We start from the raw sequence: 25,374 nt of genomic DNA on the forward strand, positions 1-25,374 counted from the left end.
GTGCCTCACCCGGACAAGGATTGTGGTTGTTATTTGAATAGGGTTTTACTCCCCTCAGCCAGTAACCCAACTTCTCACACTGGTGGCAATGGTGGGATTAGGACTTGTGTTTACGCTGTGCCATACAGTGATTTTGTGTTATTCTAAAATTTCAGATAAGTAATCTGAGATCAATTTAAGCTATTTTTGATTATTCCTATTTTTCTGATTGGCTGTTTTTCCTTTTTCTAAATTTAAGTTCCCTACCTCTTTGTCTCATACTATGGAAGTGGATGGGCTCAATGTCGATAACCTTGGCAGGGCTGAGGTGCAAAAACTCTGCAAGGAGAGGGGGTTACATGCAGAGGAAAGAAGGTCACACAGCTGCACCTTCAGCTATCCCTCAGCACCTATGAGAAAGTCACTAGGATGCAGTCCCATCCTGAGGACTCTGAGAATAGGGATCCTAATGTGGAGCATACTGATTTTGGAATGGATAATGAAATGTCTGTGTGTCCTGAACAGGAGCTTCCACTGGAGGGGCGGTCCTCTACCCACCGAAAGAAATCCCAATGTGAGGGCAGGAAGTGTGTCTTCAAAGGGCCTGTCCCCAATGAAGGTGGAGAACAGGAAGTTAGAAAGGTAGCTCAAACTAGAGTTGGGCAAAATTAGACTAGAGGCAAAGATTGCTGAGAGAGCCTTGGTAGAAAAGAAAATGCTGCTGGAGCATGAGTGAAGCCTGAAAGAACTGGAGATTGAAGCCAGACAGAGTTCAGATTCTGACGCGCCTGGGAAAAATTACGGAGTCAATTACCTGTTGCCTTCGACTCGCCGTGAGGGGAACGGCTCTGTCAGTGGGAGATACCTGCTCCTGGACTCTTCCTGAAACGCCGTGAGGGGAACGGCTCTACCGCACTACCCTACCCAGCACTCCGAGGAACCGGCGCAGCGCATGACGTCACCCGGGCGGGCCGGAACAACTGAAAAGCCGCCGGGTGCCCCCGCAGCGCAGGACGCGCCTGGGAAAAATTACAGAGTCAACTACCTGTTGCCTTCGACTCGCCGTGAGGGGAACGGCTCTGTCAGTGGGAGATACCTGCTCCTGGACTCTTCCTGAAACGCCGTGAGGGGAACGGCTCTACCGCACTACCCTACCCAGCACTCCGAGGAACCGGCGCAGCGCATGACGTCACCCGGGCGGGCCGGAACAACTGAAAAGCCGCCGGGTGCCCCCGCAGCGCGGGACGCGCCTGGGAAAAATTACAGAGTCAACTACCTGTTGCCTTCGACTCGCCGTGAGGGGAACGGCTCTGTCAGTGGGAGATACCTGCTCCTGGACTCTTCCTGAAATGCCGTGAGGGGAACGGCTCTACTGCACTACCCTACCCAGCACTCCGAGGAACCGGCGCAGCGCGTGACGTCACCCGGGCGGGCCGGAACAACTGAAAAGCCGCCGGGTGCCCCCGCAGCGCGGGACGCGCGCGGGCAGCGCCCGGGCGAAGCCCGGACCAAGGGCGGGCCCGTCCTTGCCCGTCATAGCCGGAGTAGGCTGGGCTGGGCCACGTTATATGGCTGGAGCTTCTCAAAAGTGTGATCAGTGAAGAGACTTAACAATTACCAAAGGTACTGTTCTTATTCGGGTTGGATTGTCTGCCCCATACTTTGTTAATTTGTGCACTCTGAAAGCCCCATTGTCTGAAATATCCCCCTCATTTAACTGATAATGAACAAAGTCAAGGGTACTCTGGGTAACAGGGTGTCGGGTACCTTGGATGCTACACCGGAACTCCTCTCACTACCAGAACTAGGTGTTACTGAGGGCTCCTCGATTAATATATCGCTGTCTCAGCCCATTGAGGAGACGGATATTCCTGTGGATGAGGAAGTAGCGGTCGTGGACAAAGGGATGATTACCTGGGGGAAACAGGGGAAAAATAAAACAATAAGGCTCCATACCCCAGAAAGAAGGGAAAAAGGGAACATAAGCCAGTGGGTGTACAAGAAAACGAGGGTGGGATAACAGTTAAAGCCCAAATCCCAGACATTACTGACATTTTTAATATCACCGGGGCGAGACAGGTAACTAAGAAAGTTATCGAGGGTAGCCAGGCATACGAGGACAACTCAGAAACTCTTGAAATGTTATTAAAAAAGCTTCTGGATCCGATCTTAAAAAAGCTCATAAGTATAGAGGATAGACTAGCAATTATAGAAAGGAACAGTGGGGGGAAACCTGACAGTAGACCAGTAGACCAGTCATCATACAAAACACCATAGCAGAGGCGTCCTCAGGTGGCAATTCCAAGGCACATAAGGTTGACCCAGTAACGAGAAGAGAGATCCCGGCCAACATAGCCGTCCAGCCTCCTCCACTGACTGAATCTATACCTACTCCGGGGCCACAGGAATCTAAAAAACATTATAGTACCATTGATAATCCTATGATCTATCAGGAACGGATATCCTCCGAATATCATTTGCAGGAATCTCACTCGATTGATCTTCCTTGGGAGTCCGCACCTTATACTGTAATCCTGAGTAATGTCCCCCAACTGAAGGAAGGGGTCACAGAAGATTTTGATCAACTTAAAAAAATAAACTGAATCAATGGTTTACCAACAATTTATATAGGGGACAGGATGTTAATAGATTCATAATTATGGCCCGTAGAATTAAATGGATCGGCAAAAGGACTAAACCACATAATGGTGATTGTATCGTTGTGAATTTTGATAACTCACACACTGCCAAAATAATTCTACAGGAGTTTCAAATGTGTTACCCGGGTTCCGGTTCTAACATAGTGATTTTGTCCCTTAGATACTTTTACCCTCAGGAACCCTGGCCACATAGAGTTGATATCAATAGCAAAGATCACACATCCTTAAGGGACACCATGAGACAGAATCCCTTTTGTCGATCAGATATTCGCCCTCAACCCCTGAGGAATAGGGTTAATCCTCCTTTTTCTCAAGGATTAGAGTTAATGAACAGATTTCAGCCACTGTCAGGTATTGATGAGTGTGATTGACTAACCCCTCAGGCCTCAGGTGAAATAGACTCCCAAATCCCTATACAGGTTCAAAGTAAAGATAAAGCAACAGATAAATCTCTGACCCCTAGAAATAACATCTTATCCTGGAACATTGCCGGGCTGGCCAGGAAAAGTAGTGATCCGCGCTGGATTGCGTTTGTTACCCAGTATAGGATTATAAACCTACAGGAAACATGGGATATGGATAACAACCATTACCTAGATGGTTATCAGGCCTTTTTTGTTCCGGCCTCTCCTTCGGCCAGTGGCAGGCCTAAGGGAGGCCTTGTAACATATGTCTCATTAGACATTAAATGCGACGTGCGCCTGATTACCCATTCCCACCCCGTAATTTTAGCAATCACACTAAGGAAGGGACATGTAGAATGGGGGATAATAAACTTTTATAACTCCCCATCTACAGTGGAAGAAGGAGGAAATATCAAGTCCCTGGCTATATTTATAAAAAAATATATGGCCAATATCCTGCACAGTTTGATTATTACTGGGGACTTTAATATCCACCCATGCGGTAATCCCTCTACTACCTGTTTAGCAAATTTAGGCTGCCCGCTAATACCTGGTTTACACTATGAGCACACATCACATGGTGAGGAACTAAATGATTTGCTGTGCGAACTTGATATGGGGTCAGTTATGTCTTATATGAGCCCGTCCACACTGTATACCATCCCAACCTTTATAGGCAAAGGGAATGGTACTTTTATTGATTACATTTTGATTTCATCTTCTTTAATTCCCCACTTAGGGGATTTTTTCATTTTAACTAATGAATTTAGCGATCATAATCCGCTGTCGGTTTACCTTGGAGGTATACTGTCAGATCCTATATGTTTTAAACCAGTCACAGGAGTCTTAAGACCTACTGATGGGAAAAGGAGGTTAAAGTGGACTCAAATATCGCCCAGTGATTTCAATGAAAAAGTAAAGACCCATTGCCTGGGAGAAATAGACACCTATATAACCGCAGGAACAATGGCCAGATCCGTTTTAGATGCCTTTGTTAACCTATCTACAAAAATATCTGAACTATTGTTAACAAGTTCAGGACAAAATGGTAACCATGGCCGTAAATGGTTCGATAAAAACTGTTCCAAGGCTGCCAAACTATTAAGAGAAGCACTTGCAAAAAAAACCAGAGACTCAGTGGTAGTACGCACTTTGAGAAGGTCGTATAGGGATACCTTAGCACTCCGTAAATCCTCATTAAAAGAAGAGGCTTGGGAAGAACTAGTAGACAGTAGCACTCTAAAAGATAGTACTAGGTTCTGGAAGACTGTAAACGGTCCCTTATTCCACCAAGTGGGAGGTGATGGTCTGGTGGCCCACATTGGCGAAAGTGATTGGGTCAATCACTTTAAAGCAATGTTTGATTGCCCGACTGACCTTAATGATAGTAGAGTGAGTTGTAGAGCCGCTTCCACCATAACATTTACTGAACTGGAGATTTTGGATGGAATAAAGGGTCAGACAAGTAACATTACTCCGGGGCCTGACGGGATCCCTCCAGATTTATATAAATCAGATCCCCATTTCTGGGCAGCTATTCTTTGTCCGGTATTTAATGCGGCAGCCTCAGAAGGCTGTTTAAATAGCTGGGCACTGTCTACCATAGTGCCGGTTTTTAAAAAAGGGGACAGAAACGAGACGAGTTGTTACAGACCAATATCACCCATAGACTCGGTCGTGAAGGTAATGGGGTGTGCTATTCTAACTAGGCTGAAAGATTGGGCGGTTGAAAATAAGATTTTAACAGATTGTCAGCATGGTTTCCATGCAGGACGCTCGACCACTACACAGTGTCTTAACCTGTATCTACTACTCAATAAATATACTGTGGTAAATCCTGGTTCGATTCATCTCGCCTTCATGGACCTCTCATCAGCTTTTGATTGTGTCAACAGATCGAAGCTTTGGTTGGCCATGGAGGCGAGAGGGGTAGATGTGGGGTTGATTAATTTTCTACGGGATTTGCATTCTTCAACCCGAGCAAACGTTAGGTACGGTAAAGATTTAAAGGTTACAACTGACTTTTCTATTAAGAAAGGCGTCAGGCAAGGATGTATCATGGCCCCGTTTTTATTTAATTTTTACATTGATGATCTTGAGAGGACCCTGGTAGAGACTGGTGCAGATTTTCCGCGTATAGCGGGAAGGGGTATTCCTGTCCTGCTGTACGCGGATGATGCTGTACTTTTATCTAGAACCGAAATTGGGCTCCAGACCCTGTTAAATTCTTTCCATGGGTTTATGTCCAAGCTAGACTTAAAGATAAACAGTACAAAGTCATATACCATGAGTTTGGGCAAACGACCAAGGAAGTCCTTTATTTTTAAAACAGGGGGAGATCTAATTCCCAGCACCAAGGTGTTCTCTTATTTGGGAGTCCTATTCGATGATAAATTAAAGTGGGATGCCGTTATACACAAAAAAAGGGGGGAGATGGCGCGGGCAAATGCAGCAATCTTCAACTTCGCTTCCAAAATAGGGAAGAAACCAATAGGGGCTATGCTCCAGGTATATAGAGCAAAGAGCATTGCCATAGCAACCTATGGTAGCGAACTGTGGGGACGTGCTGTGATAAACCCTATACAGGTCGAGGAAAATAAGTTCCTAAAAAGACTTCTATGTGTCCCTTTAAGTACCCCAAGCTTGGTGGTCCATGAAGAACTGGGAGTACCCTACATAGTCGACCAGATAGCAATGAGCCCCATGACTTTTTGGCTACAATGCTGGCTCAACCAAGATATACCCTTGACCCAGGAAATACTCAGGGATTGTCTGGCTCTGGAGAACAAGGCGCGGATCCCGTGGTTTTCTTATATCAAAAAGGGATTCGAATTAATAGGAAGGGGCTCCTTGTTCTCTAAGCCTGAAGAGATCCTCAAAAAGGATATTCAACTGGTTAAATCCCTCTTTTTGAATTATAGGACACAGGAAAGGGAAGGGATTGAGCTTACTAAACCCAGTGTCCGGTCACATATTGCTTTAATAACCACCCATACCGCTGAACCTTACCTAATGTCTATTCTTACAACCCATGAACATTTTTTATTAACCAGGTTCAGATGCAATACTTTCCATCTTTTACTGGCTAGACCCAAAACGGGTCATTTGGGACAGATGTTACCGGTATGTGGTTGTGATGAACAGTCTCCACAAAATTTAGTACATTTTATGTTTTTCTGTAACTTCTACTCTGTCCCAAGGAAAACCTACCTGACACCAATTTTAAAGAAAATGAATTTTACCCAAGTTAAACCTGCTTTAATGTTTTTACAATTATTGCATATGGACTGTATATATTTTATTGTCCGTTTTTTAAAATCTATAATGAAATCAAGAGCGGATATGGATTGCTAAATTGTCAATGGAACTTTACTTCTTTTAAATTGGGTTGTGATTTTCAATTTTGTATGTATGTGACTTTTTATGAATTTATACACTAAATTCGAAATAAAGTATCTTTTGACTTTGACTTTGAGTTCAGATTCCAGTAACAATGGTGGAAGCTTACCTGTAGTGTATGAAGGTGACAAGCAGGTCTGCAATCTGCATACCCATCTGGTGCCCAACTATGTGGTGTGGGATGAGGTAGCCCTGAGGGTGCACAAGATCCCAGAGGATCACAGAGGAGTGTGCCTTGTGGAAGCATATGCATACAGTGGGGAGAGATACACTACTCACACTAGCGGTAGATAACCAGACCAAGTATGCAACCATGAAAGCCATCCTTGTCCCCAAATTTGGGCTGACCCCTGAGAAATACCGTCAGAGGTTCAGAGACAGCCAAAAAGTCGCAACCAGTCTTGGATAGATTTCTTTGATTACTGAAGTAAGCCACTGAATGGCTGGGTGAGGGGCAGCAAAGTTAATGATTATGATGGGCTGTACAACCTGATACTGAGGGAGCACATGCTCAATATTTGTTTCACAGAGATTCACCAGCACCTGGTTGATAGCAAGCTGACTGGTCCCAGGAAGCTTGCTGTGGATGCGGGTATCTGGCTCAATACTGGGGTGTCCAAGAAGGCATCAGGGGGGACTCCCAAAGGGATGGACAGGGTTCCGACCAGAAGGAGGGGGGAGATAAAAATTAAAAAGAGTTCTCACAAGGTACCCAAAATAGTTCACAGGGGATAGGGACCCATTCCCAATCTGACCACCAGAAAAAAGGCTCCACACATAAGAATACTGGTTTGTCGCTGAGTACTATAAGTGCTACCAGTATGGGCACATCAAGGGAGATGCTAAGTGCTCCAAGAGGGCACAGTCACCAGTGGTGTCAAGTCCCAGGGGTTGGCCAGTGTAGCGCTTAGGGAAGAGATGGCTCCACAAAGTGTGGGTGGGGCAGCTGAGGTTTTCATGGGTGATGGAACCTAATGGCCACATACCTGCCAATACTTCCAAGTATTGGCAGTGGGTTTCCTTTAGGGTAGAGGCCCTGAGAGACACAGGAGCCAGTATGACTCCTGTCAGGTGTTATCTGGGGTCCTAAGAGCAGGTAAAAACCAATACAGAAGGTTGTAGTAGCAGTCAACTGTGAGAGCCACAACCCAATGTTAATTGTTCCCTTTGAGTGGGGGGAGTTTCAGATTCTCTTATGGTAGGTGTGAGCCCTGCCATGCCGGTGGATAGTTTGCTAGGGAAGGACTTGTATTTTGTATTTTTGTATTTTTTGGTACTTATAAAGCACATGAATCATCCCAAGGGACATCAGGGCGCTAGGGAAGAATGCAAATGATAAACGGATTACTCTTGGTCTAAATTGTAGGTAGTTTCAGTATCTAGGAAAGAAAGTAGTTTTCAGTTTTTTCCTGAAGAGTACATAATCGTCCGTAAAGCGTAGATCGAGTGGGAGGTTGTTCCATAGGACCGCTGCTGCCTTAGAGAAAGATCTGTCACCAATTCTGACCTTATTTGTGTGTTTGACTGAGGCTAAGGCCTGATAGCGTGATCTTACGTTCTATGAAGGAACATGAAATTCTATCCTATCTTGTAGGATGTAAGGGCCTTTTTTATGCAGTGTTTTGTGTGCAAAACACAGGAGTTTGAAACTAGGTCTTTGTCTTACTGGAAGCCAGTGAAGTTCTTTTAGGCAGCTGGAAGCCGAGCTGAATTTCTTTTTATTGCAAATTAGCTTGGCGGCAACGTTCTGAACCACCTGAAGGCGGGAGAACAGATAATCAGCCATGCCCAAATAAAGGACATTTCCATAGTCCAGCCTGCTCAGAAACAGAACTTGAGTCACCAACTTTCTACATTTTAGGGGAATCCAAGGAAAAAGTCTTCTGAGAAGTTTTAGGGTGGCGAAGCCCTATCCACAGAACTTGTGGACTTGTCTTTGCAAGAAACCTGGGAATCATCTTCGATGATGCCTTATCTATGCAAACTTAGATTGTATGGGCTCCTCCGAAAAGTAGGACCTCCGACTTTTCAGCGTTTAATTGTAAACAGTGTTTGGACATCCAACCTGCGAGTTTATGAGGTTATTCTTAGTGTCAATGTTCGTCAGCCTATTTGTAAGGGGAATCACCAATTGGGTATCATCAGCATATGAGCAGATTTCAAATCCCCATTTCCTGTTGATATCTGCCAGAGATGAAACATATACATTAAAAAGGGTGGGCATAAGGTCGCTCCTTGGGGGACCCCGTGTTTGACGCTTTTTGCGTTAAAGGAGCAAGATCCCATTTGAATTGTTTGTGTGCGATCTTTCAAAAATTATGCGAACCATGCTAGGGCTTTATGGCAAATCCCTTTTTTGTGCAGAATTCGTAATAGATTGGTGTGGGAGACAGTATCGAAAGCTGCACTAAGATCTAATAGGATCAATGCTACTGCTCTTCCCTCATCGACAAGTAGTCTGATGTTGTCTGATGTTGTCTCATATGGCTAACAGGGTGGCTTCAGTACTGTTATTAGTCCTAAAACCCGTCTGAGAAGGGTCAAGTAAGTTGTTAGACTCCAAGAAGGTAGTTAGTTGTTTGTTCACTAAACGCTCCAGGACCTTGGAAAGGTATGGTAGCTGGGATATGGGACGGTAGTTTGCTGGATCATGAATTTTACGGCCTGCTTTCTTTAATAATGGGAAGACCACTGTTTTTTTCCATATGTCTGGGAAACAGGCTGTTTCTAGGGATTCATTAAAGATTCTGGTGACATAAGGGCATAGTACTGACCCTAGTTGTGAAACGATGTAATATGGGCAGGGATCAAGTGGTAATCCTGCCTTGACCTCAGTCATTGCTTTGGCTACCTGTTCTTCTGTGAACGGAGTTAGAGCGTATAGATGGGCTTAGGCCAGGGGGTTGGGTGCTAAACTTTCCCAATCAGTAGCGGTATCTTCAGATGCATTGTCAAAGGACGTGTACATTTTTGACACTTTAACAATAAAGAAATTATTGATCAATTCACAGTTCTCTATCGTGGGTTCCATAGTTTGTGCCAGGTTAGTGGGATTACAGAGTTTTCGAACAACCTTGTATAGATCTTTAGAGGGACTGCCATTGTCTTCGCTTCTTTTGTGTAGTAGTTTGTTTTTGCCTTTTTCAGTGCAGGATGGTAGTTTTTCAGTTCAACTAGATAACTTTGTCTATCTACGCTGTTTTTAGAAAGCCTCCATTTATGCTTGAGAGAACGGCATTTCTTTTTCTTTAACCTTAGGTCTGGTGTGTACCATTTTTCCGAATGAAGTTTGTTAACTATATTACTAACGCATTTGGGGGCGCATTGAATCAGTGATTTTTCTATCTCTTGTTGTAGGTGCAGTACCAATGTGTTAACGGATTTGCATTGCTGTGTAGAGGGTTCACAGTGAGTGAAGTGGTTAGAAAAAGATTCCTGGGTGACTAAATTCCAAGCTCTTTTACATGTCTGATATGTTTGTTCCATTCTAAGATGCTTGTTCGGTAGGTTGATTGAGAAGGAGATCAATGTATGATCTGTCCAGGACAGTGGTTTTATCTCAAGAATGTTAGTGTCTTTTATGTTGGTGAACAGTAGGTCCAGGGTGTGTCCGGCTATATGGGTTGGTTCAGAGATTAGCTCGGTGAGTTGCATTATAGCCATATCGTCTTCTAGGTGTTTGACCCCGGGGTTTGAGATATTTTCATAATGAAGATTGAAGTCTCCAATGATTAAAAACTGATTCTGTTTTAGGCAGAGAGGGAGGAGTTGGGAAAGTAAGTTAGTGCTTAGTTTGGGGTAGAAACCAGAGGGGTTGTAAATAACTGCCCCTCTCAATAATAGGTGTTCTCTTTCTGAGACTGAGAATGCTAGAATTTCAAGCGTATCTATTTGAGTAGTGGTCGTGGTGATGCAGGAGAGGTGTTTTTTATATGTGATGGCTGTACCTCCACCTTTCTTGCCTTTCCTGTTCTGTTTTAGAATTTTGTAATCGGGTGGTAGGGCAGCGACAATATCAGGCGTGTTATTGTCGTCAAGCCAAGTTTGTGTAACGAAAGCCAAATCTGGGATTAGCTCATCTAGAGTTTCCCATACCTCGATACTGTGTTTTGGGAGTGATCGGTAGTTAAAGTAGATACAATTCAAAGCCTGGTCACCAGGTTTGAGATTAGTTACTGTCTTAATGGAAGTAGGCTGAAGCTCTTTGCTTGTCCATTTACAGTTGAGGCAAGTGAAAGGTCCCTCCAACTCAGTTGGAGATAGTTTCATGTGGCACTTGTTTTTTTGCTCTTTTGCCAGCTCAAAGAGCCTATTTCTTGAGTAAGTGCGGGGTAGTGTTATTTTTGGGGTAAAAGGACCAGGGGTTCTGGACCCTGGAGCCAGTCGGGCGCAGACAGGCTTGCCTTAGACGCGCCTTTGGCGCGCCCGCTGTGCGGCTGCGCAGCGGCCCCGTTTTTGTATTCTGACGTGGCTCCTCCATCAGCGCTACCCCCGGTGACTTCCAGTTTTCATGCTAGGAGCTATGTATCGGTTTTCTGTTTTCCCCACCCTTCGGGTAAGTGTGCTTCTGCCCTAGAAGACGGTGCAGTTTAAAATCTGTTTGGCTAAAAATCAAATCGGCAATAACAATAAGACGGTGCAGATTTCAGCTGTTCAGTCAATTTCAATTTCAATCAAAGACGGTGCAGTTTAAAATCTGTTTGGCTAAAAATCGAGCCGGCGGTGCAGTTTTTAAAAGCTAATGGTGCAAGTCTTCAGCAGCTCGGCTGTGGCTAACCTTAGGAGTAAAGTGCATGCAAGGCAATCAATCCATCACACTACCTGGAGCACCCTACTTGGAGCACACTGCCTGACTGGGTTTGAGTGACCACCCAATCCATGGCTGCCTGAGAAGAGAATCAAAAGTGCCTGGAGACTGGAAGAATGGCCCTGGAAGTGAAAGACAATGGCAGGAGGCAAGGGAATCCAGCCTATGAAGCTCCTGTGACATCGGTGGATGGGGCACTGAAGGAGATGGTCAAAGAGCTAACCGAGGAGGACACAGCCTTTCTAGGAGACCTGTCTGAGCTTGCTGGGTTGCAAGTTGAGGGTGTGCACACCAAGGAGGACCCCTGCAAGACACAGAGAGAGTGTCCAACTTGAGAGGGACTGAAGAGAGGGGCTGAAGCTCAGGCAGCTAGGGACACCTCTGGAGATCACTTTATTTACTGGTAGTCCAACCTCCTTTACAGTGAGTGTAAGGCGCATGTGCATGGGGCAGCACTTGTGCTGGTGGTCTTCCAGTGTTACAGGGCCTTCCTGCTGGTTCTGGTACATAAGAAACCCTTGGCAGGACATCTGGGGCAGGGCAAGACCTTTCAAAGGCTTGTCACCCAATTTTATTGGCCCCAGATGAGGACAGCCTCAGATGTTTTCGGGAGGACTTGTCTCACCTGCCAGGCTTGAGATTAAATTTTGCTCTATTTTTCTAAATTTGTGTGGGATTTTTCTTGTATTGTGTTTTCACTTTAATAATGTTTGAAGTGCTGCATAAATAATTTACACATTGCCTCTGAGTTAAGCCTTACTGCTCTTGAACACAGGTCAAACTAGAGTTTGCCTATGCCTCACTCTGACAAGGATTGCGGTTTCTTCGTGAGTAAGGTTTCACTCCCCTCAACCAGTACCCCAATTTCTCACAGGGTTGGACTGTTCTTATTGAAGCAGGGTCAATATTGATTTGCATATGGCCGGGTCCAAACTGAGGTGGCATAGTGTGCAAAATAACAATGGCCTGGCATGCAACCCAAGTAATTACCAGTGACTGAGAATACTTCAAGCATTTCACCCATCACTTGTTTGTATACTTCAGTGTGACATCCTAAGTGTGACGGATATGCCTAGACATAGGCCCTGTGCTCACTGTGTCACTTGAACCAAGCTACACCGGACTCAAGAGCCCCAATCAGGGTGAAACCAGTCTTGGGTTGCTGTTGTTCAGGTTCAGGGAGGACCTAGCCTGGCAGTTAGTACAGGACTGATTTTATTGGAGCAGGGGCATGATTGCAGCCCAGAGTAATTACGAGTTGCTGAGATTAACTAAACCCTTCCACCCATTAATTTTGTATACCTTAGTGTGAGAAAGTGGGTTTCTGTTGCAGTAAACCCCCCCTTTTTTTTGTTGCCAGACTACTGATGCTCTTTGACTTGATGTGCTCTGGGGCCCTGCCAATCAGGACCTCAGGGCCTGTGTTCTTTCCCCAAAACAAAACCCAATTGGCATCTCTGGCCACATGTCAGCCCCTGGTAAATGGTACCATAGGTACCCAGGGCACTGTGACCAGAGAAGACCCCTTAGGACTGCAGCACTTATTGTGCCACGCTTAGAGGCCCTGTACCCTGACACACACACACTGCCTTTGCAAGCTGGGTGTCTAGGTGCAGAACCAAACAAAGATTCGACATGGCACACATCCCTGTGTGCCATGCCCACAAACCACTGCCCTGGCATACATTAGTCACCCCTCTAGCTGGGTGCCATATGCCAATGGTGAGGGTACGGGTGAATGAGCCCTGTACCCCTACAGTACTCAGGTCCATTCCTGGGCCCTGTAAGTGCAGTGCTGCCATTAAGAGTATATGGAGCTGGGAGGTTGTCATTACGAACTCCACAGCACCATAATGGCTACACTGAAGACTGGGAAGTTTGGTATCAAACTTCTCAACACATTAAACCCACACTGATGCCAGTGTGGGATTTAATGTAAAATGCACCACAGAGGGCATCTTAGAGATGCCCCCTGAAAAACGACCAACTACCAGTGACCTGACTGAGTGGCTGCGCAGGCTGCCACCACCAGACATGTTTCTGGACCCCTGGGTCGAGAACCTGCTGCTCTCTGGGACCTGAAACAATGCACATCCTGGGACGAGGTGTCAAGCCTCCTCCCCCAGGATGGGCAGGGTTCACGAAGGAGAAGCTTCAAAGGCATGCCGCCTTTGTGAGCCTCTCCAGACCATTTGCTGCTTTCAGCAACTGGTCCCCACTGGTTCTATCCCCCACTTTGGGCGGGAGAACCGGCGGGAAAAACAAAGGGAGGAAGAGAGGTGTGCCCACCTCTGCCAACTCCACCCCTAAGGTGTGGAAGGCGAGGTGAAGCACAACCTCAAGTCCCCGCCATCTTGAGGATGGGGGGACCCAGCCAACCAAGAACAGGCTCCTGCCCCCCTCCCACTGGAGAGTGGCAGAATGGAAGGGACCCATTGGTCCCTGCCCTTTACCTACCTGTAACGCCCCTAAATTTAGTATTTAGGGGCACCCTGAACCTTCCTTCCTCAGATCCAGCAACGACAAGAAAAGAAGAAGGAGGAGAAGCAGTGCAGAGCTAACAAGAGGACGACGCCCACTGACTTGGCCCCAGCCCTACAGGCCTGTCTACCCTCGAACCTGCTCCTGCAAAACCCCGGTGTGTCTAGCGGCCAGCAACCTCAAAAGCCCCAGAGGACCTGCCTGCATTCACTTTCCAAGCTGCTGCTCCCGTGAACACCGGACGTGTTTGAACTGCAGCTTCTGGTGCCAGCCAGAAACCGCAAATCCAGCACACTCTGCACTCGGCAAGCCCAGCTTGTGTTTAAGTGAACAAACACCACGAGGAGGTCCCCCTGGCGATCCTGACCCGAGATCCGGCAACCCCTGACCTGCCTCAAGCCTCCAGACGACGACTGCAGCCTCAATCCAGGAGAGCCCCCCCTACTGCAACCAGAGCGGGTAAGAAAATCCGACGTCTAAAGGCACCCCTGCGCCCGATGCCCCCATGGCCTTGTGTGTCCAATCCTGTGGTGCCTAACCATCCCTCTACATCCCAACTTACCCCTCGAAGTGGTGGTCACTCCTGGAAGATCTTCGTCCCCGAGCCTGCAGTGTTTCTTTGTCCCGGAGAATCTCTGTTGAATTCAACAGGGCACCTGACCTCAAAACTGCACCCTGCACCCGGCTGCTCTAGCGCCGCTGAGGGTGCCCCTTCGGTGCTAACTTGGTACCCAACTTGCCCTGAGCTTAACCCTAGGAGTTTTGCTCCCACAACCTTGTGCCCTGCTTGCCAGCAGCCACCAACCAGAGCCCTCCTATCCTCCTTAGGATAACATTGGGCTTCAACACTCTGCACCCGGACGCCCTAGCGCCACTGGGGGTGCAACAACAGTGCATCACTGACCCTGGGAGACCCCTGAGTCTAACCCCAGAACCCTAACTCAAAAGACCGATTACTTACCTTGAAACCGATAACTAATTTTTCCTCATAGGATAACATTTACACTTTTTTCTCTCAAAATAGTTTTTGTGTCAACTTTTGAAAACTGCAAATATTCCTTAAAAATCAGCCGATTAACCAAAACGCATTTTCTCAACTGTTTTCAGGAAATGTCCCAGTGTTGAATCCAGGATCCAGCACTGAGTAAGAAAAAGTAACGATAACCTAACTTAACTGCTAAGTGAATTTCCTCCCATAGGATTACATTGGTGATTCTATGTGAAAAAGTTTGTGTCAACTTTTGAAATACAATAATATTCCTATAACAAATCATACCTTTAACCAAAACGCATTTACTCACCTGTTTTCAGGAAATGTCCCAGGGCTGAATCTAGGATCCAGTCCTGTGGTTAGAAAAGTAATCTGAAAAGTAATTAACTGCATTATACTTAAAAAGCCCATTCAATTGAATGTACTATACCTGCAATGTGTTGCAAACTGCTTTTTAAAACCTGTAATCAATACCAGTACCAGTTATACTGCAATTCTGAACTGTGTTCAAACAAGTCAATTACTACTGCAAAGTATTTATATGCGTACCTGTACCAGGCTTGCTTGGTTCTAGAAATAAAACAACAGTATATATTTTTATACAAAACAACTGGCCCAGAGTTCAGTTCCTGAGTGTGTGAGACCATTTACTGACTGAGTGTGTACATCAAATGCTTTACACTGTCCTCTGACACTGCCTTACTGCTCGACCAAGCTACCACTTTAGAGAGTGACGGTCTATCTAACTTTAACCTCTGCCAAACTTCTGGCGACTCTTGGACTCTATACACACTGTACCTCACTTTGGTGCAGTATATATAGAGCCAGTTTCTTACACTTAGTCCGCCTCAATAAGCTCCAGTTACACACAGATATACAAAAGAAAACAAGCACACAAAAATGCAAAACCATTGAATTTGAAACCAGAACCATAAATTGTTTTCTGGTCATACAAAATTTGGCTCAGTGTTAAATGCAGGGACAAGTACTATCATAATAAACAGGAAAAGGCTTCGGGCATATGCAAGTCCCTAGTGAAGGAAACAAGAAGAGCAACAAGGAAAATGGAAGCTTTTAGGCGTTCAGAGGTCGTACCACCCCATATCACCCAGCCATAACAAAGAAGAATTAAAGAAGCGATAGTTGAATCCTAAGAAACTGGCATAATTGTTCCAGATATTATAGATGTTTAAGATTAAATGCAATTTATTATCGATCAAAAAATAAAGGGAGAGTGTCCAATTTTAAGACTAGTAATGTAATGCTGAGGAAATGATCCTTTTATAGTTGACAGTGATTCTTACCTGTTGCTGCTTCAGTTATTAGCAACATTGTCATCACGTTAAAGGCAATCCATTGCACTTTAGGAGCACAATCCATGGGTTAAACATTTGATTAGCCAGCATGAAATTACTGTCTTTGTCCTGTCAAAGAAAAAACACTGTATTTTACTGTTGTGCCAATGCTTGATTAAGTTATTTCAGCTTTAATAAGGTGCCCTGTAGTAAAAGAGCTGCCAAGCAAGTTTCTGAGCTTTTAAAGGTGTTATCCCCGAACATAAGCAATGTTTGGTGTTCCTGAATGCAAGCCGAACAATCCATACATAATGCTGAGAGACCTGTCTGCATTGTGCACAAGAGGTAACCTGACCCTGATGAGTAATTTTATCATAAATGGGGAATAGGCTATTCCACATAAGCTCCACCCTGTGTTTCTGAGCATATGACATATCGAACAATTACAGTTTTGTGCATGAAGTTTGTGGCTTATAAATCTGGTTACGGACAGTTTATGCTGTGTAGAAGACCTCTGGTAATCAATTCCTAAAAGCAGCAGAATAAGAAGTGCGGCGAAAGCATGGGCTTTCAATCAGTCCACTTCAGTAATTGGCTTTTATTTGTTTTTCATGGTTTGCCAATGGCGTATATGAACTGTCCATCAAGAACCTGACATTTTGTGTACAATAGTGTGCTGCACAAACACCAGGAGACAATATGCATCCGTCTCTTCCTGAAGGTCTGTGTTTGCCTACTTGAGCGATCTGGGAGACATTAAAGGACACATCAGGGTGGTTGCGGTCAAACCCTGCATTTAACTGCACATGCCAGGGGCTTAACACAGGCCCCCGCAGCCCCCGCAGTGCAGGGGCCCCCCAGGTGCAGGGGGCCCCCTCAGCACAGCACACAGGCCTTAGAGCTCCGGATTAAATCTGGAGCAGGGGGGCTTCCTTGTACCTTGCAGGGGGGCCCCCTTAACTTTCGTTATGCCACTGGCACATGCCCTAAAGTTTTTTTGCAACATTAGGGACTGATTTGGAAAGGTAACCTACATTTATGAGTAATTTAAATTTTTACTACTTTTTGCTTATTCACAAAATTCAAGTAGTAAGTCCAGCAATACACATCGTTAACCACTGGTACTGCAAGCCCCTCCCGTTGAAAATAATGGAGGTAGGGAAATAAAATAAAACCCCATTTAAAATATTGTTAAATTAAATGAAATTATTTAAAATAGTTAAATATATAAATAAATATAATTTAATGTTAAAAATATATATGACAATAGTACATAGTTATTATTTATTTAAAATATTTAGTACCGCATTTTGAATGCACAAATTAATGTAGCAATAATTGTTAAATAAATCCAACTAACATCATTGTTATTAATTTTATGCATCACTTTAATAATAAATGCACAGTATTTTTTCTTCAGTTGGGGAATTTATTTTTTAAGTTAAACTTCAGAAACATAATTTTATTTCACTTTAATATATTTCAATTAACCAAGGATTTATTCCGAAATGAAATTAATAGCACTATAGCTTTTATACATTTTGTTCTACTATTAACATAAACATATAATATGAATGTGCAACTAATATTTTAATAGACTTTTATAGTTCATACTTCTCTACAATTGAGGCCGAGATCTCTGCATACTAAATACTAAAGTATGGGGGGGGAGGAGTTTATTTATGTAGATCCACTACATATCTGTTTTTAACTGCAAAAAAAAATATACATTTTTCCCTTCACATTATTGCGGTTTGTTTTAAATCGCAGCATGGGACAAGCTTGACTTGCACTTTGAAGTGGATAAGTTCCTGTGATGAATGGATAATGGTAGATTGTCTGTCCTTTGCAAAAACAACAGTTGATGGACAGAATGCAGAACAATGTCATACATTCACCCCAGTACAGAGATCTGGGCCTAAATCCATCATTTTTTGCTCACCATGCCATTCCAGTTTGAACCCAGCCATATGCAAATCAGTCTTGACCCTGTGCCTCATGGGAACAGTCCAGCCCGAACTGCTAAGCCAGGTCCTCCCTGGACTGGAACCAAGCATCCTAGGACCGGTTTCGGGGTTTCACCCCTCTTCAGCCAGGATAGTTGGATTCCAGTGGCATGGAGAGCACGGGACTCACGTCTGAGCATACCCGTCCCACTCGGGGTGACAAATGCAAAAACAACAGTTGATGGACAGAATGCAGAACAATGTCATACATTCACACTAGTACAGAGATCTGGGCCTAAATTCATAATTTATTTGCTCACCATGCCATTCCAGTTTGAACCCAGCCATATGCAAATCAGTCTTGACCCTGTGCCTCATGGGAACAGTCCTGCCCGAACTGCCAAGCCAGGTCCTCCCTGGACTGGAACCAAGCATCCTAGGACCGGTTTCGGGGTTTCACCCCTCTTCAGCCAGGATAGCTTGATTCCAGTGGCATGGAGAGCACGGGACTCACGTCTGAGCATACCCGTCCCACTCGGGGTTACAAATGCAAAAACAACAGTTGATGGACAGAATGCAGAACAATGTCATACATTCACCCCAGTACAGAGATCTGGGCGTAAATCCATCATTTTTTTGTTCACCATGCCATTCCAGTTTGAACCCAGCCATATGCAAATCAGTCTTGACCCTGTGCCTCATGGGAACAGTCCAGCCCGAACTGCCAAGCCAGGTCCTCCCTGGACTGGAACCAAGCATCCTAGGACCGGTTTCAGGGTTTCACCCCTCTTCAGCCAGGATAGCTTGATTCCAGTGGCATGGAGAGCACGGGACTCACGTCTGAGCATACCCGACCCACTCGGGGTGACAAATGCAAAATCAACAGTTGATGGACAGAATGCAGAACAAAGTCATACATTCACCCCAGTACAGAGATCTGGGCCTAAATCCATCATTTTTTTGCTCACCATGCCATTCCAGTTTGAACCCAGCCATATGCAAATCAGTCTTGACCCTGTGCCTCATGGTAACAGTTCAGTCCAGAAACCGGTCCTAGGATGCTTGATTCCGGTCCAGGGAAGACATGGCTTGGCAGTTCGGACTGGACTGTTCCCATGAGGCACAGGGTCAAGACTGATTTGCATATGGTCATGTCTGAACTGGGGTGGCGTGGTGAGCAAAATAACGATGGATTAAACCCAGATCTGTGACTGGGGGTGAATGTTTTGCCAATGTGCAACATTCCGTCCATCATCTTGTGCGTTTTGCTGTTCGCCCTATGTGGGAAGGGTATGCCCAGACGTGGGTCCCGTGCTCACTACGCCACTGGAGTTAAGCTATCCTGGCTGAAGAGGGGTGAAACCCCGAAACCGGTCCTAGGATGCTTGATTCCAGTCCAGGGAAGACATGGCTTGGAAGTTCGGACTGGACTGTTCCCATGAGGCACAGGGTCAAGACTGATTTGCATATGGCCATGTCTGAACTGGGGTGGCGTGGTGAGCAAAATAACGATGGATTAAACCCAGATCTGTGACTGGGGGTGAATGTTTTGCCAATGTGCAACATTCCGTCCATCATCTTGTGCATTTTGCTGTTTGCCCTATGTGGGAAGGGTATGCCCAGACGTGGGTCCCGTGCTCACTACGCCACTGGAGTTAAGCTATCCTGGCTGAAGAGGGGTGAAACCCCGAAAACGGTCCTAGGATGCTTGATTCCGGTCCAGGGAAGACATGGCTTGGCAGTTCGGACTGGACTGTTCCCATGAGGCACAGGGTCAAGACTGATTTGCATATGGCCATGTCTGAACTGGGGTGGCGTGGTAAGCAAAATAACGATGGATTAAACCCAGATCTGTGACTGGGGGTGAATGTTTTGCCAATGTGCAACATTCCGTCCATCATCTTGTGCGTTTTGATTCTCTGTCCTTGTCATAACTTTAGAGGGTTCACTGGTGAGCTGTTAAATTGTAGAACTTGAGCCCCATTACTACTGGGCTAGACTTGCTAAACTGAAAAGGGGTATGTAGGATATTGTACTGTATCTCTGCTGCTCCAGCATCACCTCTCTGCTCTCAGCAGTGAACAGGTGAGGTGCTACCTTGGGCACCTATTTGGGTTTAGTACGGTTTTACTGTCATCTCTAGTACCTAGAACACATGCCTGTGTGATACCTCTGGGGGAGGAAGCTTGCTCTGCTAATGCCAATGTGGCACATGTCCTTAGCATCACGTGAGAACATATTATATTTTGGATGTAGAAAAGAAATAATGATTGCCATGATGTAATTGTTTGCTTTCTGCTGTGCAGCTCATTAGTGCAAGGTGTGACCCTTGTGTGTTGCTTTCTTTTCTGTTCATGAATAACATGTTGAACCCGGAGCCGAAGACATCGGGAGCCCAGGCCTGTACCTTGAGAGTGCATGTAAAGGAGTTTCATCCCAGTCGGTGTGCTTTCTAATGTGCTTCAGGGAATACATTGCTTTTCTTGTCTGTCTCTTTTTATTCCGTCTCATTTGTCATGACTGGACTGGGTCGGAACCAAAAGCAGCCCAAGCAACTCTCTCTCTCTCTCTCTCTCTCTCTCTCTCTCCCCCTCTCTCTCGCCCTCCCCACTATCCCCATCTCAATACCCCCCTCGTGCCTGCCGGTTGTATATAAACCTCAGGGAGCAGGAGAGAATGACAGAGTTCTCCCGGGACCTCCAAACACCTGTCTTCAGTGGCTCCCAGTGAAATACTCGCTGAGATAAATGTCCAGCCGGACCCTGCGTTTGTTGTATGGTGGGACTTGTTTCAGGCTAGGTTTTAGGTGTCTGTGCTTGTTATGCTTGCAGAATGTACCAGCAAATGGTGAATCATTTCTAGGGTTTCTTGTTCTTCATCCGAGGCCAAGGTTACTGTCCATCTCATTTTCTACCCTTTGCCCTATCCACTCGTGCACTTATTCATCAGTCACTCATCCTTGTATGACCTCATACACACATTCATCCATCTATGCACTCCCTCATTGTTTCAGTCCTTCATGCACTAACTCAACCATTCGCCCACACACTCATCAGTTCATGCAGTCATTGGCAAATGTTCTTATTTACTCATTCACTCAAAACAAATTCACCATTCAATAAAGAAGCACTTATATCACTGATAACAAAGTCAAGCTATTGACTTTGTCAGTGCTTAGCGGTATTTGTCAATCTTGCAGAGAGCTGTGCTTTCGCCTTCAGTGAGAATTAATAATTAGAAGTGTATTTATGATGTGATACTGCTGCTTGCAGGACATCGACGCCATTGATGCACGGGCTTCACTTCCTTTTACTTGTTATTACTAACCACCAAGCCCAGCAGTTAGAACAGCTTTGCTATAACATAACGCTAATTACATGAAGTAATCTCTGCATTCAAATTGTGATGGTTTAGGCACCTTGATACCATGATAAACTCAAATGCTGACATCAGAAATTATCAATCAATAAAAATTAAAAAAAATCACCTTTACTTTCACTGGTTCCCAGATGTGATCAGATATTATTCTCGTTGCTCTTCTGCTTACACTGATATCTTAGCTTCTACTGCCTTTTCTTCATACTGGTATAAGAAATGTTCTTATTAAGTGTAGTGCATTTATAAAACATGCTTATTTATATTGCCTTTTATCGCTCTTTTTGACAATAACTACTGGGAAGACCCACTCAGACGTTTCAACAAACTCTATAACCCTATCTCTCAGCATATTATCTAACATGTCTTTTACCTTGCCCCTCACCACTACTGGAGCTCTCCTTAATTTGTGTTTAACAATAATGGAACCCTTTTCCAACACAATTCTATGGGTGTGCCCTTAATTTCTCACAGATTCTCACTAAACACATCTTTCATTTCAACCAGCACCTCATCATTGGTAATATCCGTCACCAACAATACCTGCCCAGGGGAATAAGGATCAATAATATGCAAGTCAAACTGATGCCCCCACCTCAAAATAGGTGGCCCATCTTCAGCCATGTAGACTTTTCCCACGGCCTGTAGTAATTTTAACTCAATGGGAGAAGAAAAATATCTCAACACTTCTATCTTTTTTCCCTGGTAACCTCTAGGATTAATATCTTTGCTTTGAGGAGGAGAGTAATATGTGGCCACTTCTTTCTCCACATCATCTTTGCTACCATCATGTATAAAGAGCCGGAGTCAACCATCATTTCCATCCATCTTCCCAGAATCTGGAATGATGCCTTCAGTCGAATCCTTATGACATTTTCTCCCAAGCCAGGAAGAACCATCAATGTGCGATCCTCATTCTTATCTTCCCAACTGAAGTCATCGGAACTACCACATGGGATTTGTCAGACTCCTTACAAACCCAGGCATAAGGACCTCTAAGCCCACATCTTCTGCACTCCTTGTTTGAAGCAAAACACCACTTGGAGTCATTGTTATGATAAGCCCTCCCGCACCTGGAGCAACCCTTGCTTTGCCCCCCCTCTCTGCTTTAGTATTGTACTTGCTGGTTGTTGCTTTAGTTGCTTTTATTTCTTCTGCAACTTCCCCTTTACAGCCTCCTTTCTATTCATCTCTTTCATACATCGCTCCGATTCTTCAACGACCTTAGCAATGGAGTTGGCAATTGAGATGGCATTCTACAAAGAAGGATTTTTTGCTGCCCACTGATGCTCTTGTGTTCTTTTACTATGGTACTGGACAATAAGTTGGTCCCTGTTCAACTCGTCGGTCATTTGGCAGAAATTACATTTTATTGAAAGTCCACATAAGCCTGATACAAAATCATTCAGTGATTCGCCAGGTTTTTGAGGTCTGGTATAAAACTTGAATCGTTGCATTAAAGTATTTTCCTCCTTGGCAAAACTTTTCTCCAGACGTAGTTTAGCCTCCTTGAATACATCCTCGACAGGCTGATTGTCACTACCCAGCATCTGGGGTAAATATTAAAAAATATGATGAGCCTCCTTGCCGATGGTGCCTAATTACGGCGCTTTCTTCCATTCAGGCGTGAATTCCAACCCATCCAGTACAATACTTTAATTATCAAACAGGCCTATCCACTCCTCCCATTGAATGGAAGGTTGACCCTGCTGTGCCAAAAACGCGGGTGCAACCACAACTGAAGAACTTGCCATTCTTAAATGCCAGAGGAGCTCGCAAAGGGTTAAACTCTTGCTTGCTGAGTTACTTTCCTCTAATGAAAACCACGCAGTCTTCTCAGAAATAAGATATTGGCTAAGGATCTTTCCTCTAAAGTGTCATTTGGGCCATGACACTCCTTTTTCAAAAACTGCCCCATCCAGAGCAGAACCGATGAGTCCTCCTCCTCAGCGTACACGGACCCAAAATGGAAGGGGACTGCCTCCAACCAGGGCGTTGTGTAGGCAGGGCGCACTGTCTTTACACAACAAAAGACTGGTAGTGCAGCGCGTGCCTGGTGTAGCGGTCTAGATGCTGCCAAATGGATCCTCCCTGTTACCCTTTGAAAGGCCCAACACACAATGTAGCACTCTATGGCCAGGTGTGGCCAGAGAGCATAAATAAACGGGCGGAGGTCGGTCGGGACTTCCGGCCCACAGAGAGATACTAGTGTTTGTGTGCATTGATCTCTGCGCTGCAAATTAGGGCCCACCACGAGGTGCTGCAACGCCTGCCTACGTGAATAACACAACACTGGAGACGAGGGTGGGTGTTCCACCCTGTGCCTGCATCATCACTGCAGTCTGACCCCTGCTCCCGGCCCGTCGGCCCGGTAGAGCGCTCTCCAGCCTGTGCTACGTGCCACGGAGGATCCGGCAGCTGATCGGAAGGCGAGTGCTCCTTCTACGGCATGCCTGCTTGATCGTCGCTCCTGCTACTACTGACTCCTGAGGTACAGAACTGCCCGACATGCCTACCTGTGTGCCGCATCTCCACGCGTGCCCTCCTGCGATGCTGGTGGTCCCGGTGCGGTGCCGGTAGAAGCCCGCGTCAAGCCACGAGGTGCGCTCATGCGGAGAGGCATCCTGCTGCACCATGCTGCCTCCTACGTAGCTCAGTCCTAACCGTGAGCAGCGTCTTGCTCCCGCTGTGCCGTTCCTGCCATCCTGAAAGGGGTCGCGCAGTGGCGCACTCAAGAGACCCTCCGTGTGCACTAGGAACTACACCCTGCTGCCTCCTATGAGGCCCAGTCCTAGCCGTCAGCAGCGTCTCACTTCTGCTGTGCTGCTCCTGCCATCCTGAAGGGGGTCGCGCAGTGGCGCGCCAAGGGGTCTCCCTGCACTCTGGAAACTGTTCTGCTGCGTAGCGGCCACCCAAGGGCAGCAAGTAAGATAGGAACTGGGCACATACTAGTTCATCTCACACGACGAGTACAAGAAAGGTAGCTGAACAAGCAAGCACTGCTCAAAGCAATCACACCCAGGGTGCCACACCTCGCCAACTAAGTAAGCACCAGAGCAGCAATACTCGCCAAAAGCACACACCAGGATGGATAACCAAGCTGGTCAAGCAGCTCCACCACCGCAACCACCCACCCCGCAAGGGGGACCACCAGTCGCCCAACAGATGGCGCAACATTCACAGAATAAATGCCCTGCCCCTGTCCAGTGAACTTATTGACCCGTCCACCGCTTCCCCTCGGTGTGCCGTCTGGATCAGCAAGTTGGACAATTCTTTCATGGCAACGTGTGAAACGGATGGGGCAGTGAAACGGTCGCTGCTACTACACTTTGCGGGAGAGGAGATATACAAGCTATTTTCTCACCCACCTAACACCGGTGCACCCAACGATTACAATGCGGCGGTGACTGCTCTAAACGCCCACTTCAATCCTCAACTCAACCCTGATTATGAACAAGTCAAGTTACGCCAAGCACGGCAGAGAGAAGGCGTATTGATGGATTCATTTTATTCGCGACTCAGGGAACTGGCCAGCACATGTAAGGGCGATGATCAAAATAAAGAGGTAAGGGCACAGCTAATACAGGGGTGTCAAAACAAGAGTCTCCGGACCCTTATCCTGCATCAGCCTGGCATCACCCTCGAAGATATACTCATACTGGCGCGCTCACACGACCTATCGGATGCAAGGGTAACTATGATGGACCTCGCCATAACACAGCAAGGCAAAAAACCTGTAGCTATCAAAAGCGAAAGAGCGGATGCTGTGCGCGCACCGACCCGAGGGGCTCGAGGGAGATGGCCGAGCAGGAATATGCAGAAGGCGCGTTGCAGATACTGTGGAGGGGAAGAACACCGCCAGGAAGAATGCCCTGTGCAAGAACGGATGTGCTCTAAATGCGGCACCCCCAATCATTTTGCAGTAGTGTGCAGAGGAGGGCCACGGAATCGAGGCACCCGGGGGGAGGAGACGGCCTTCCAGCTCAGTGAAACATCTGTCTTTAGATGACCAGGAAGGCCCAAAGACGTCCAGAACG

The 25,374-nt window shown here is 45.9% G+C and overlaps 1 protein-coding gene across 3 annotated transcripts in view; it reads right to left on the minus strand.

The window, feature by feature from the left end:
• Nucleotides 1–25,374, minus strand: part of IL12RB2 (interleukin 12 receptor subunit beta 2) — a 462,597-nt gene that overhangs the window by 416,509 nt on the left and 20,714 nt on the right. For 2 of the 3 annotated variants that reach the window (XM_085602320.1, XM_085602322.1), the window contains exon 2: nt 16,026–16,145. In XM_085602320.1, the coding sequence (XP_085458446.1) occupies nt 16,026–16,101 (76 nt within the window). In that variant the 5' untranslated portion in view covers nt 16,102–16,145. Of the gene's footprint in view, nt 1–16,025; nt 16,146–21,449; nt 21,545–25,374 lie in introns of all 3 variants that reach the window. The other variant, XM_085602321.1, reaches the window with a different exon arrangement.

Source organism: Triturus cristatus, chromosome 4_2 (assembly GCF_964204655.1).
Source record: "Triturus cristatus chromosome 4_2, aTriCri1.1, whole genome shotgun sequence".
NCBI lineage: Eukaryota > Metazoa > Chordata > Amphibia > Caudata > Salamandridae > Triturus > Triturus cristatus.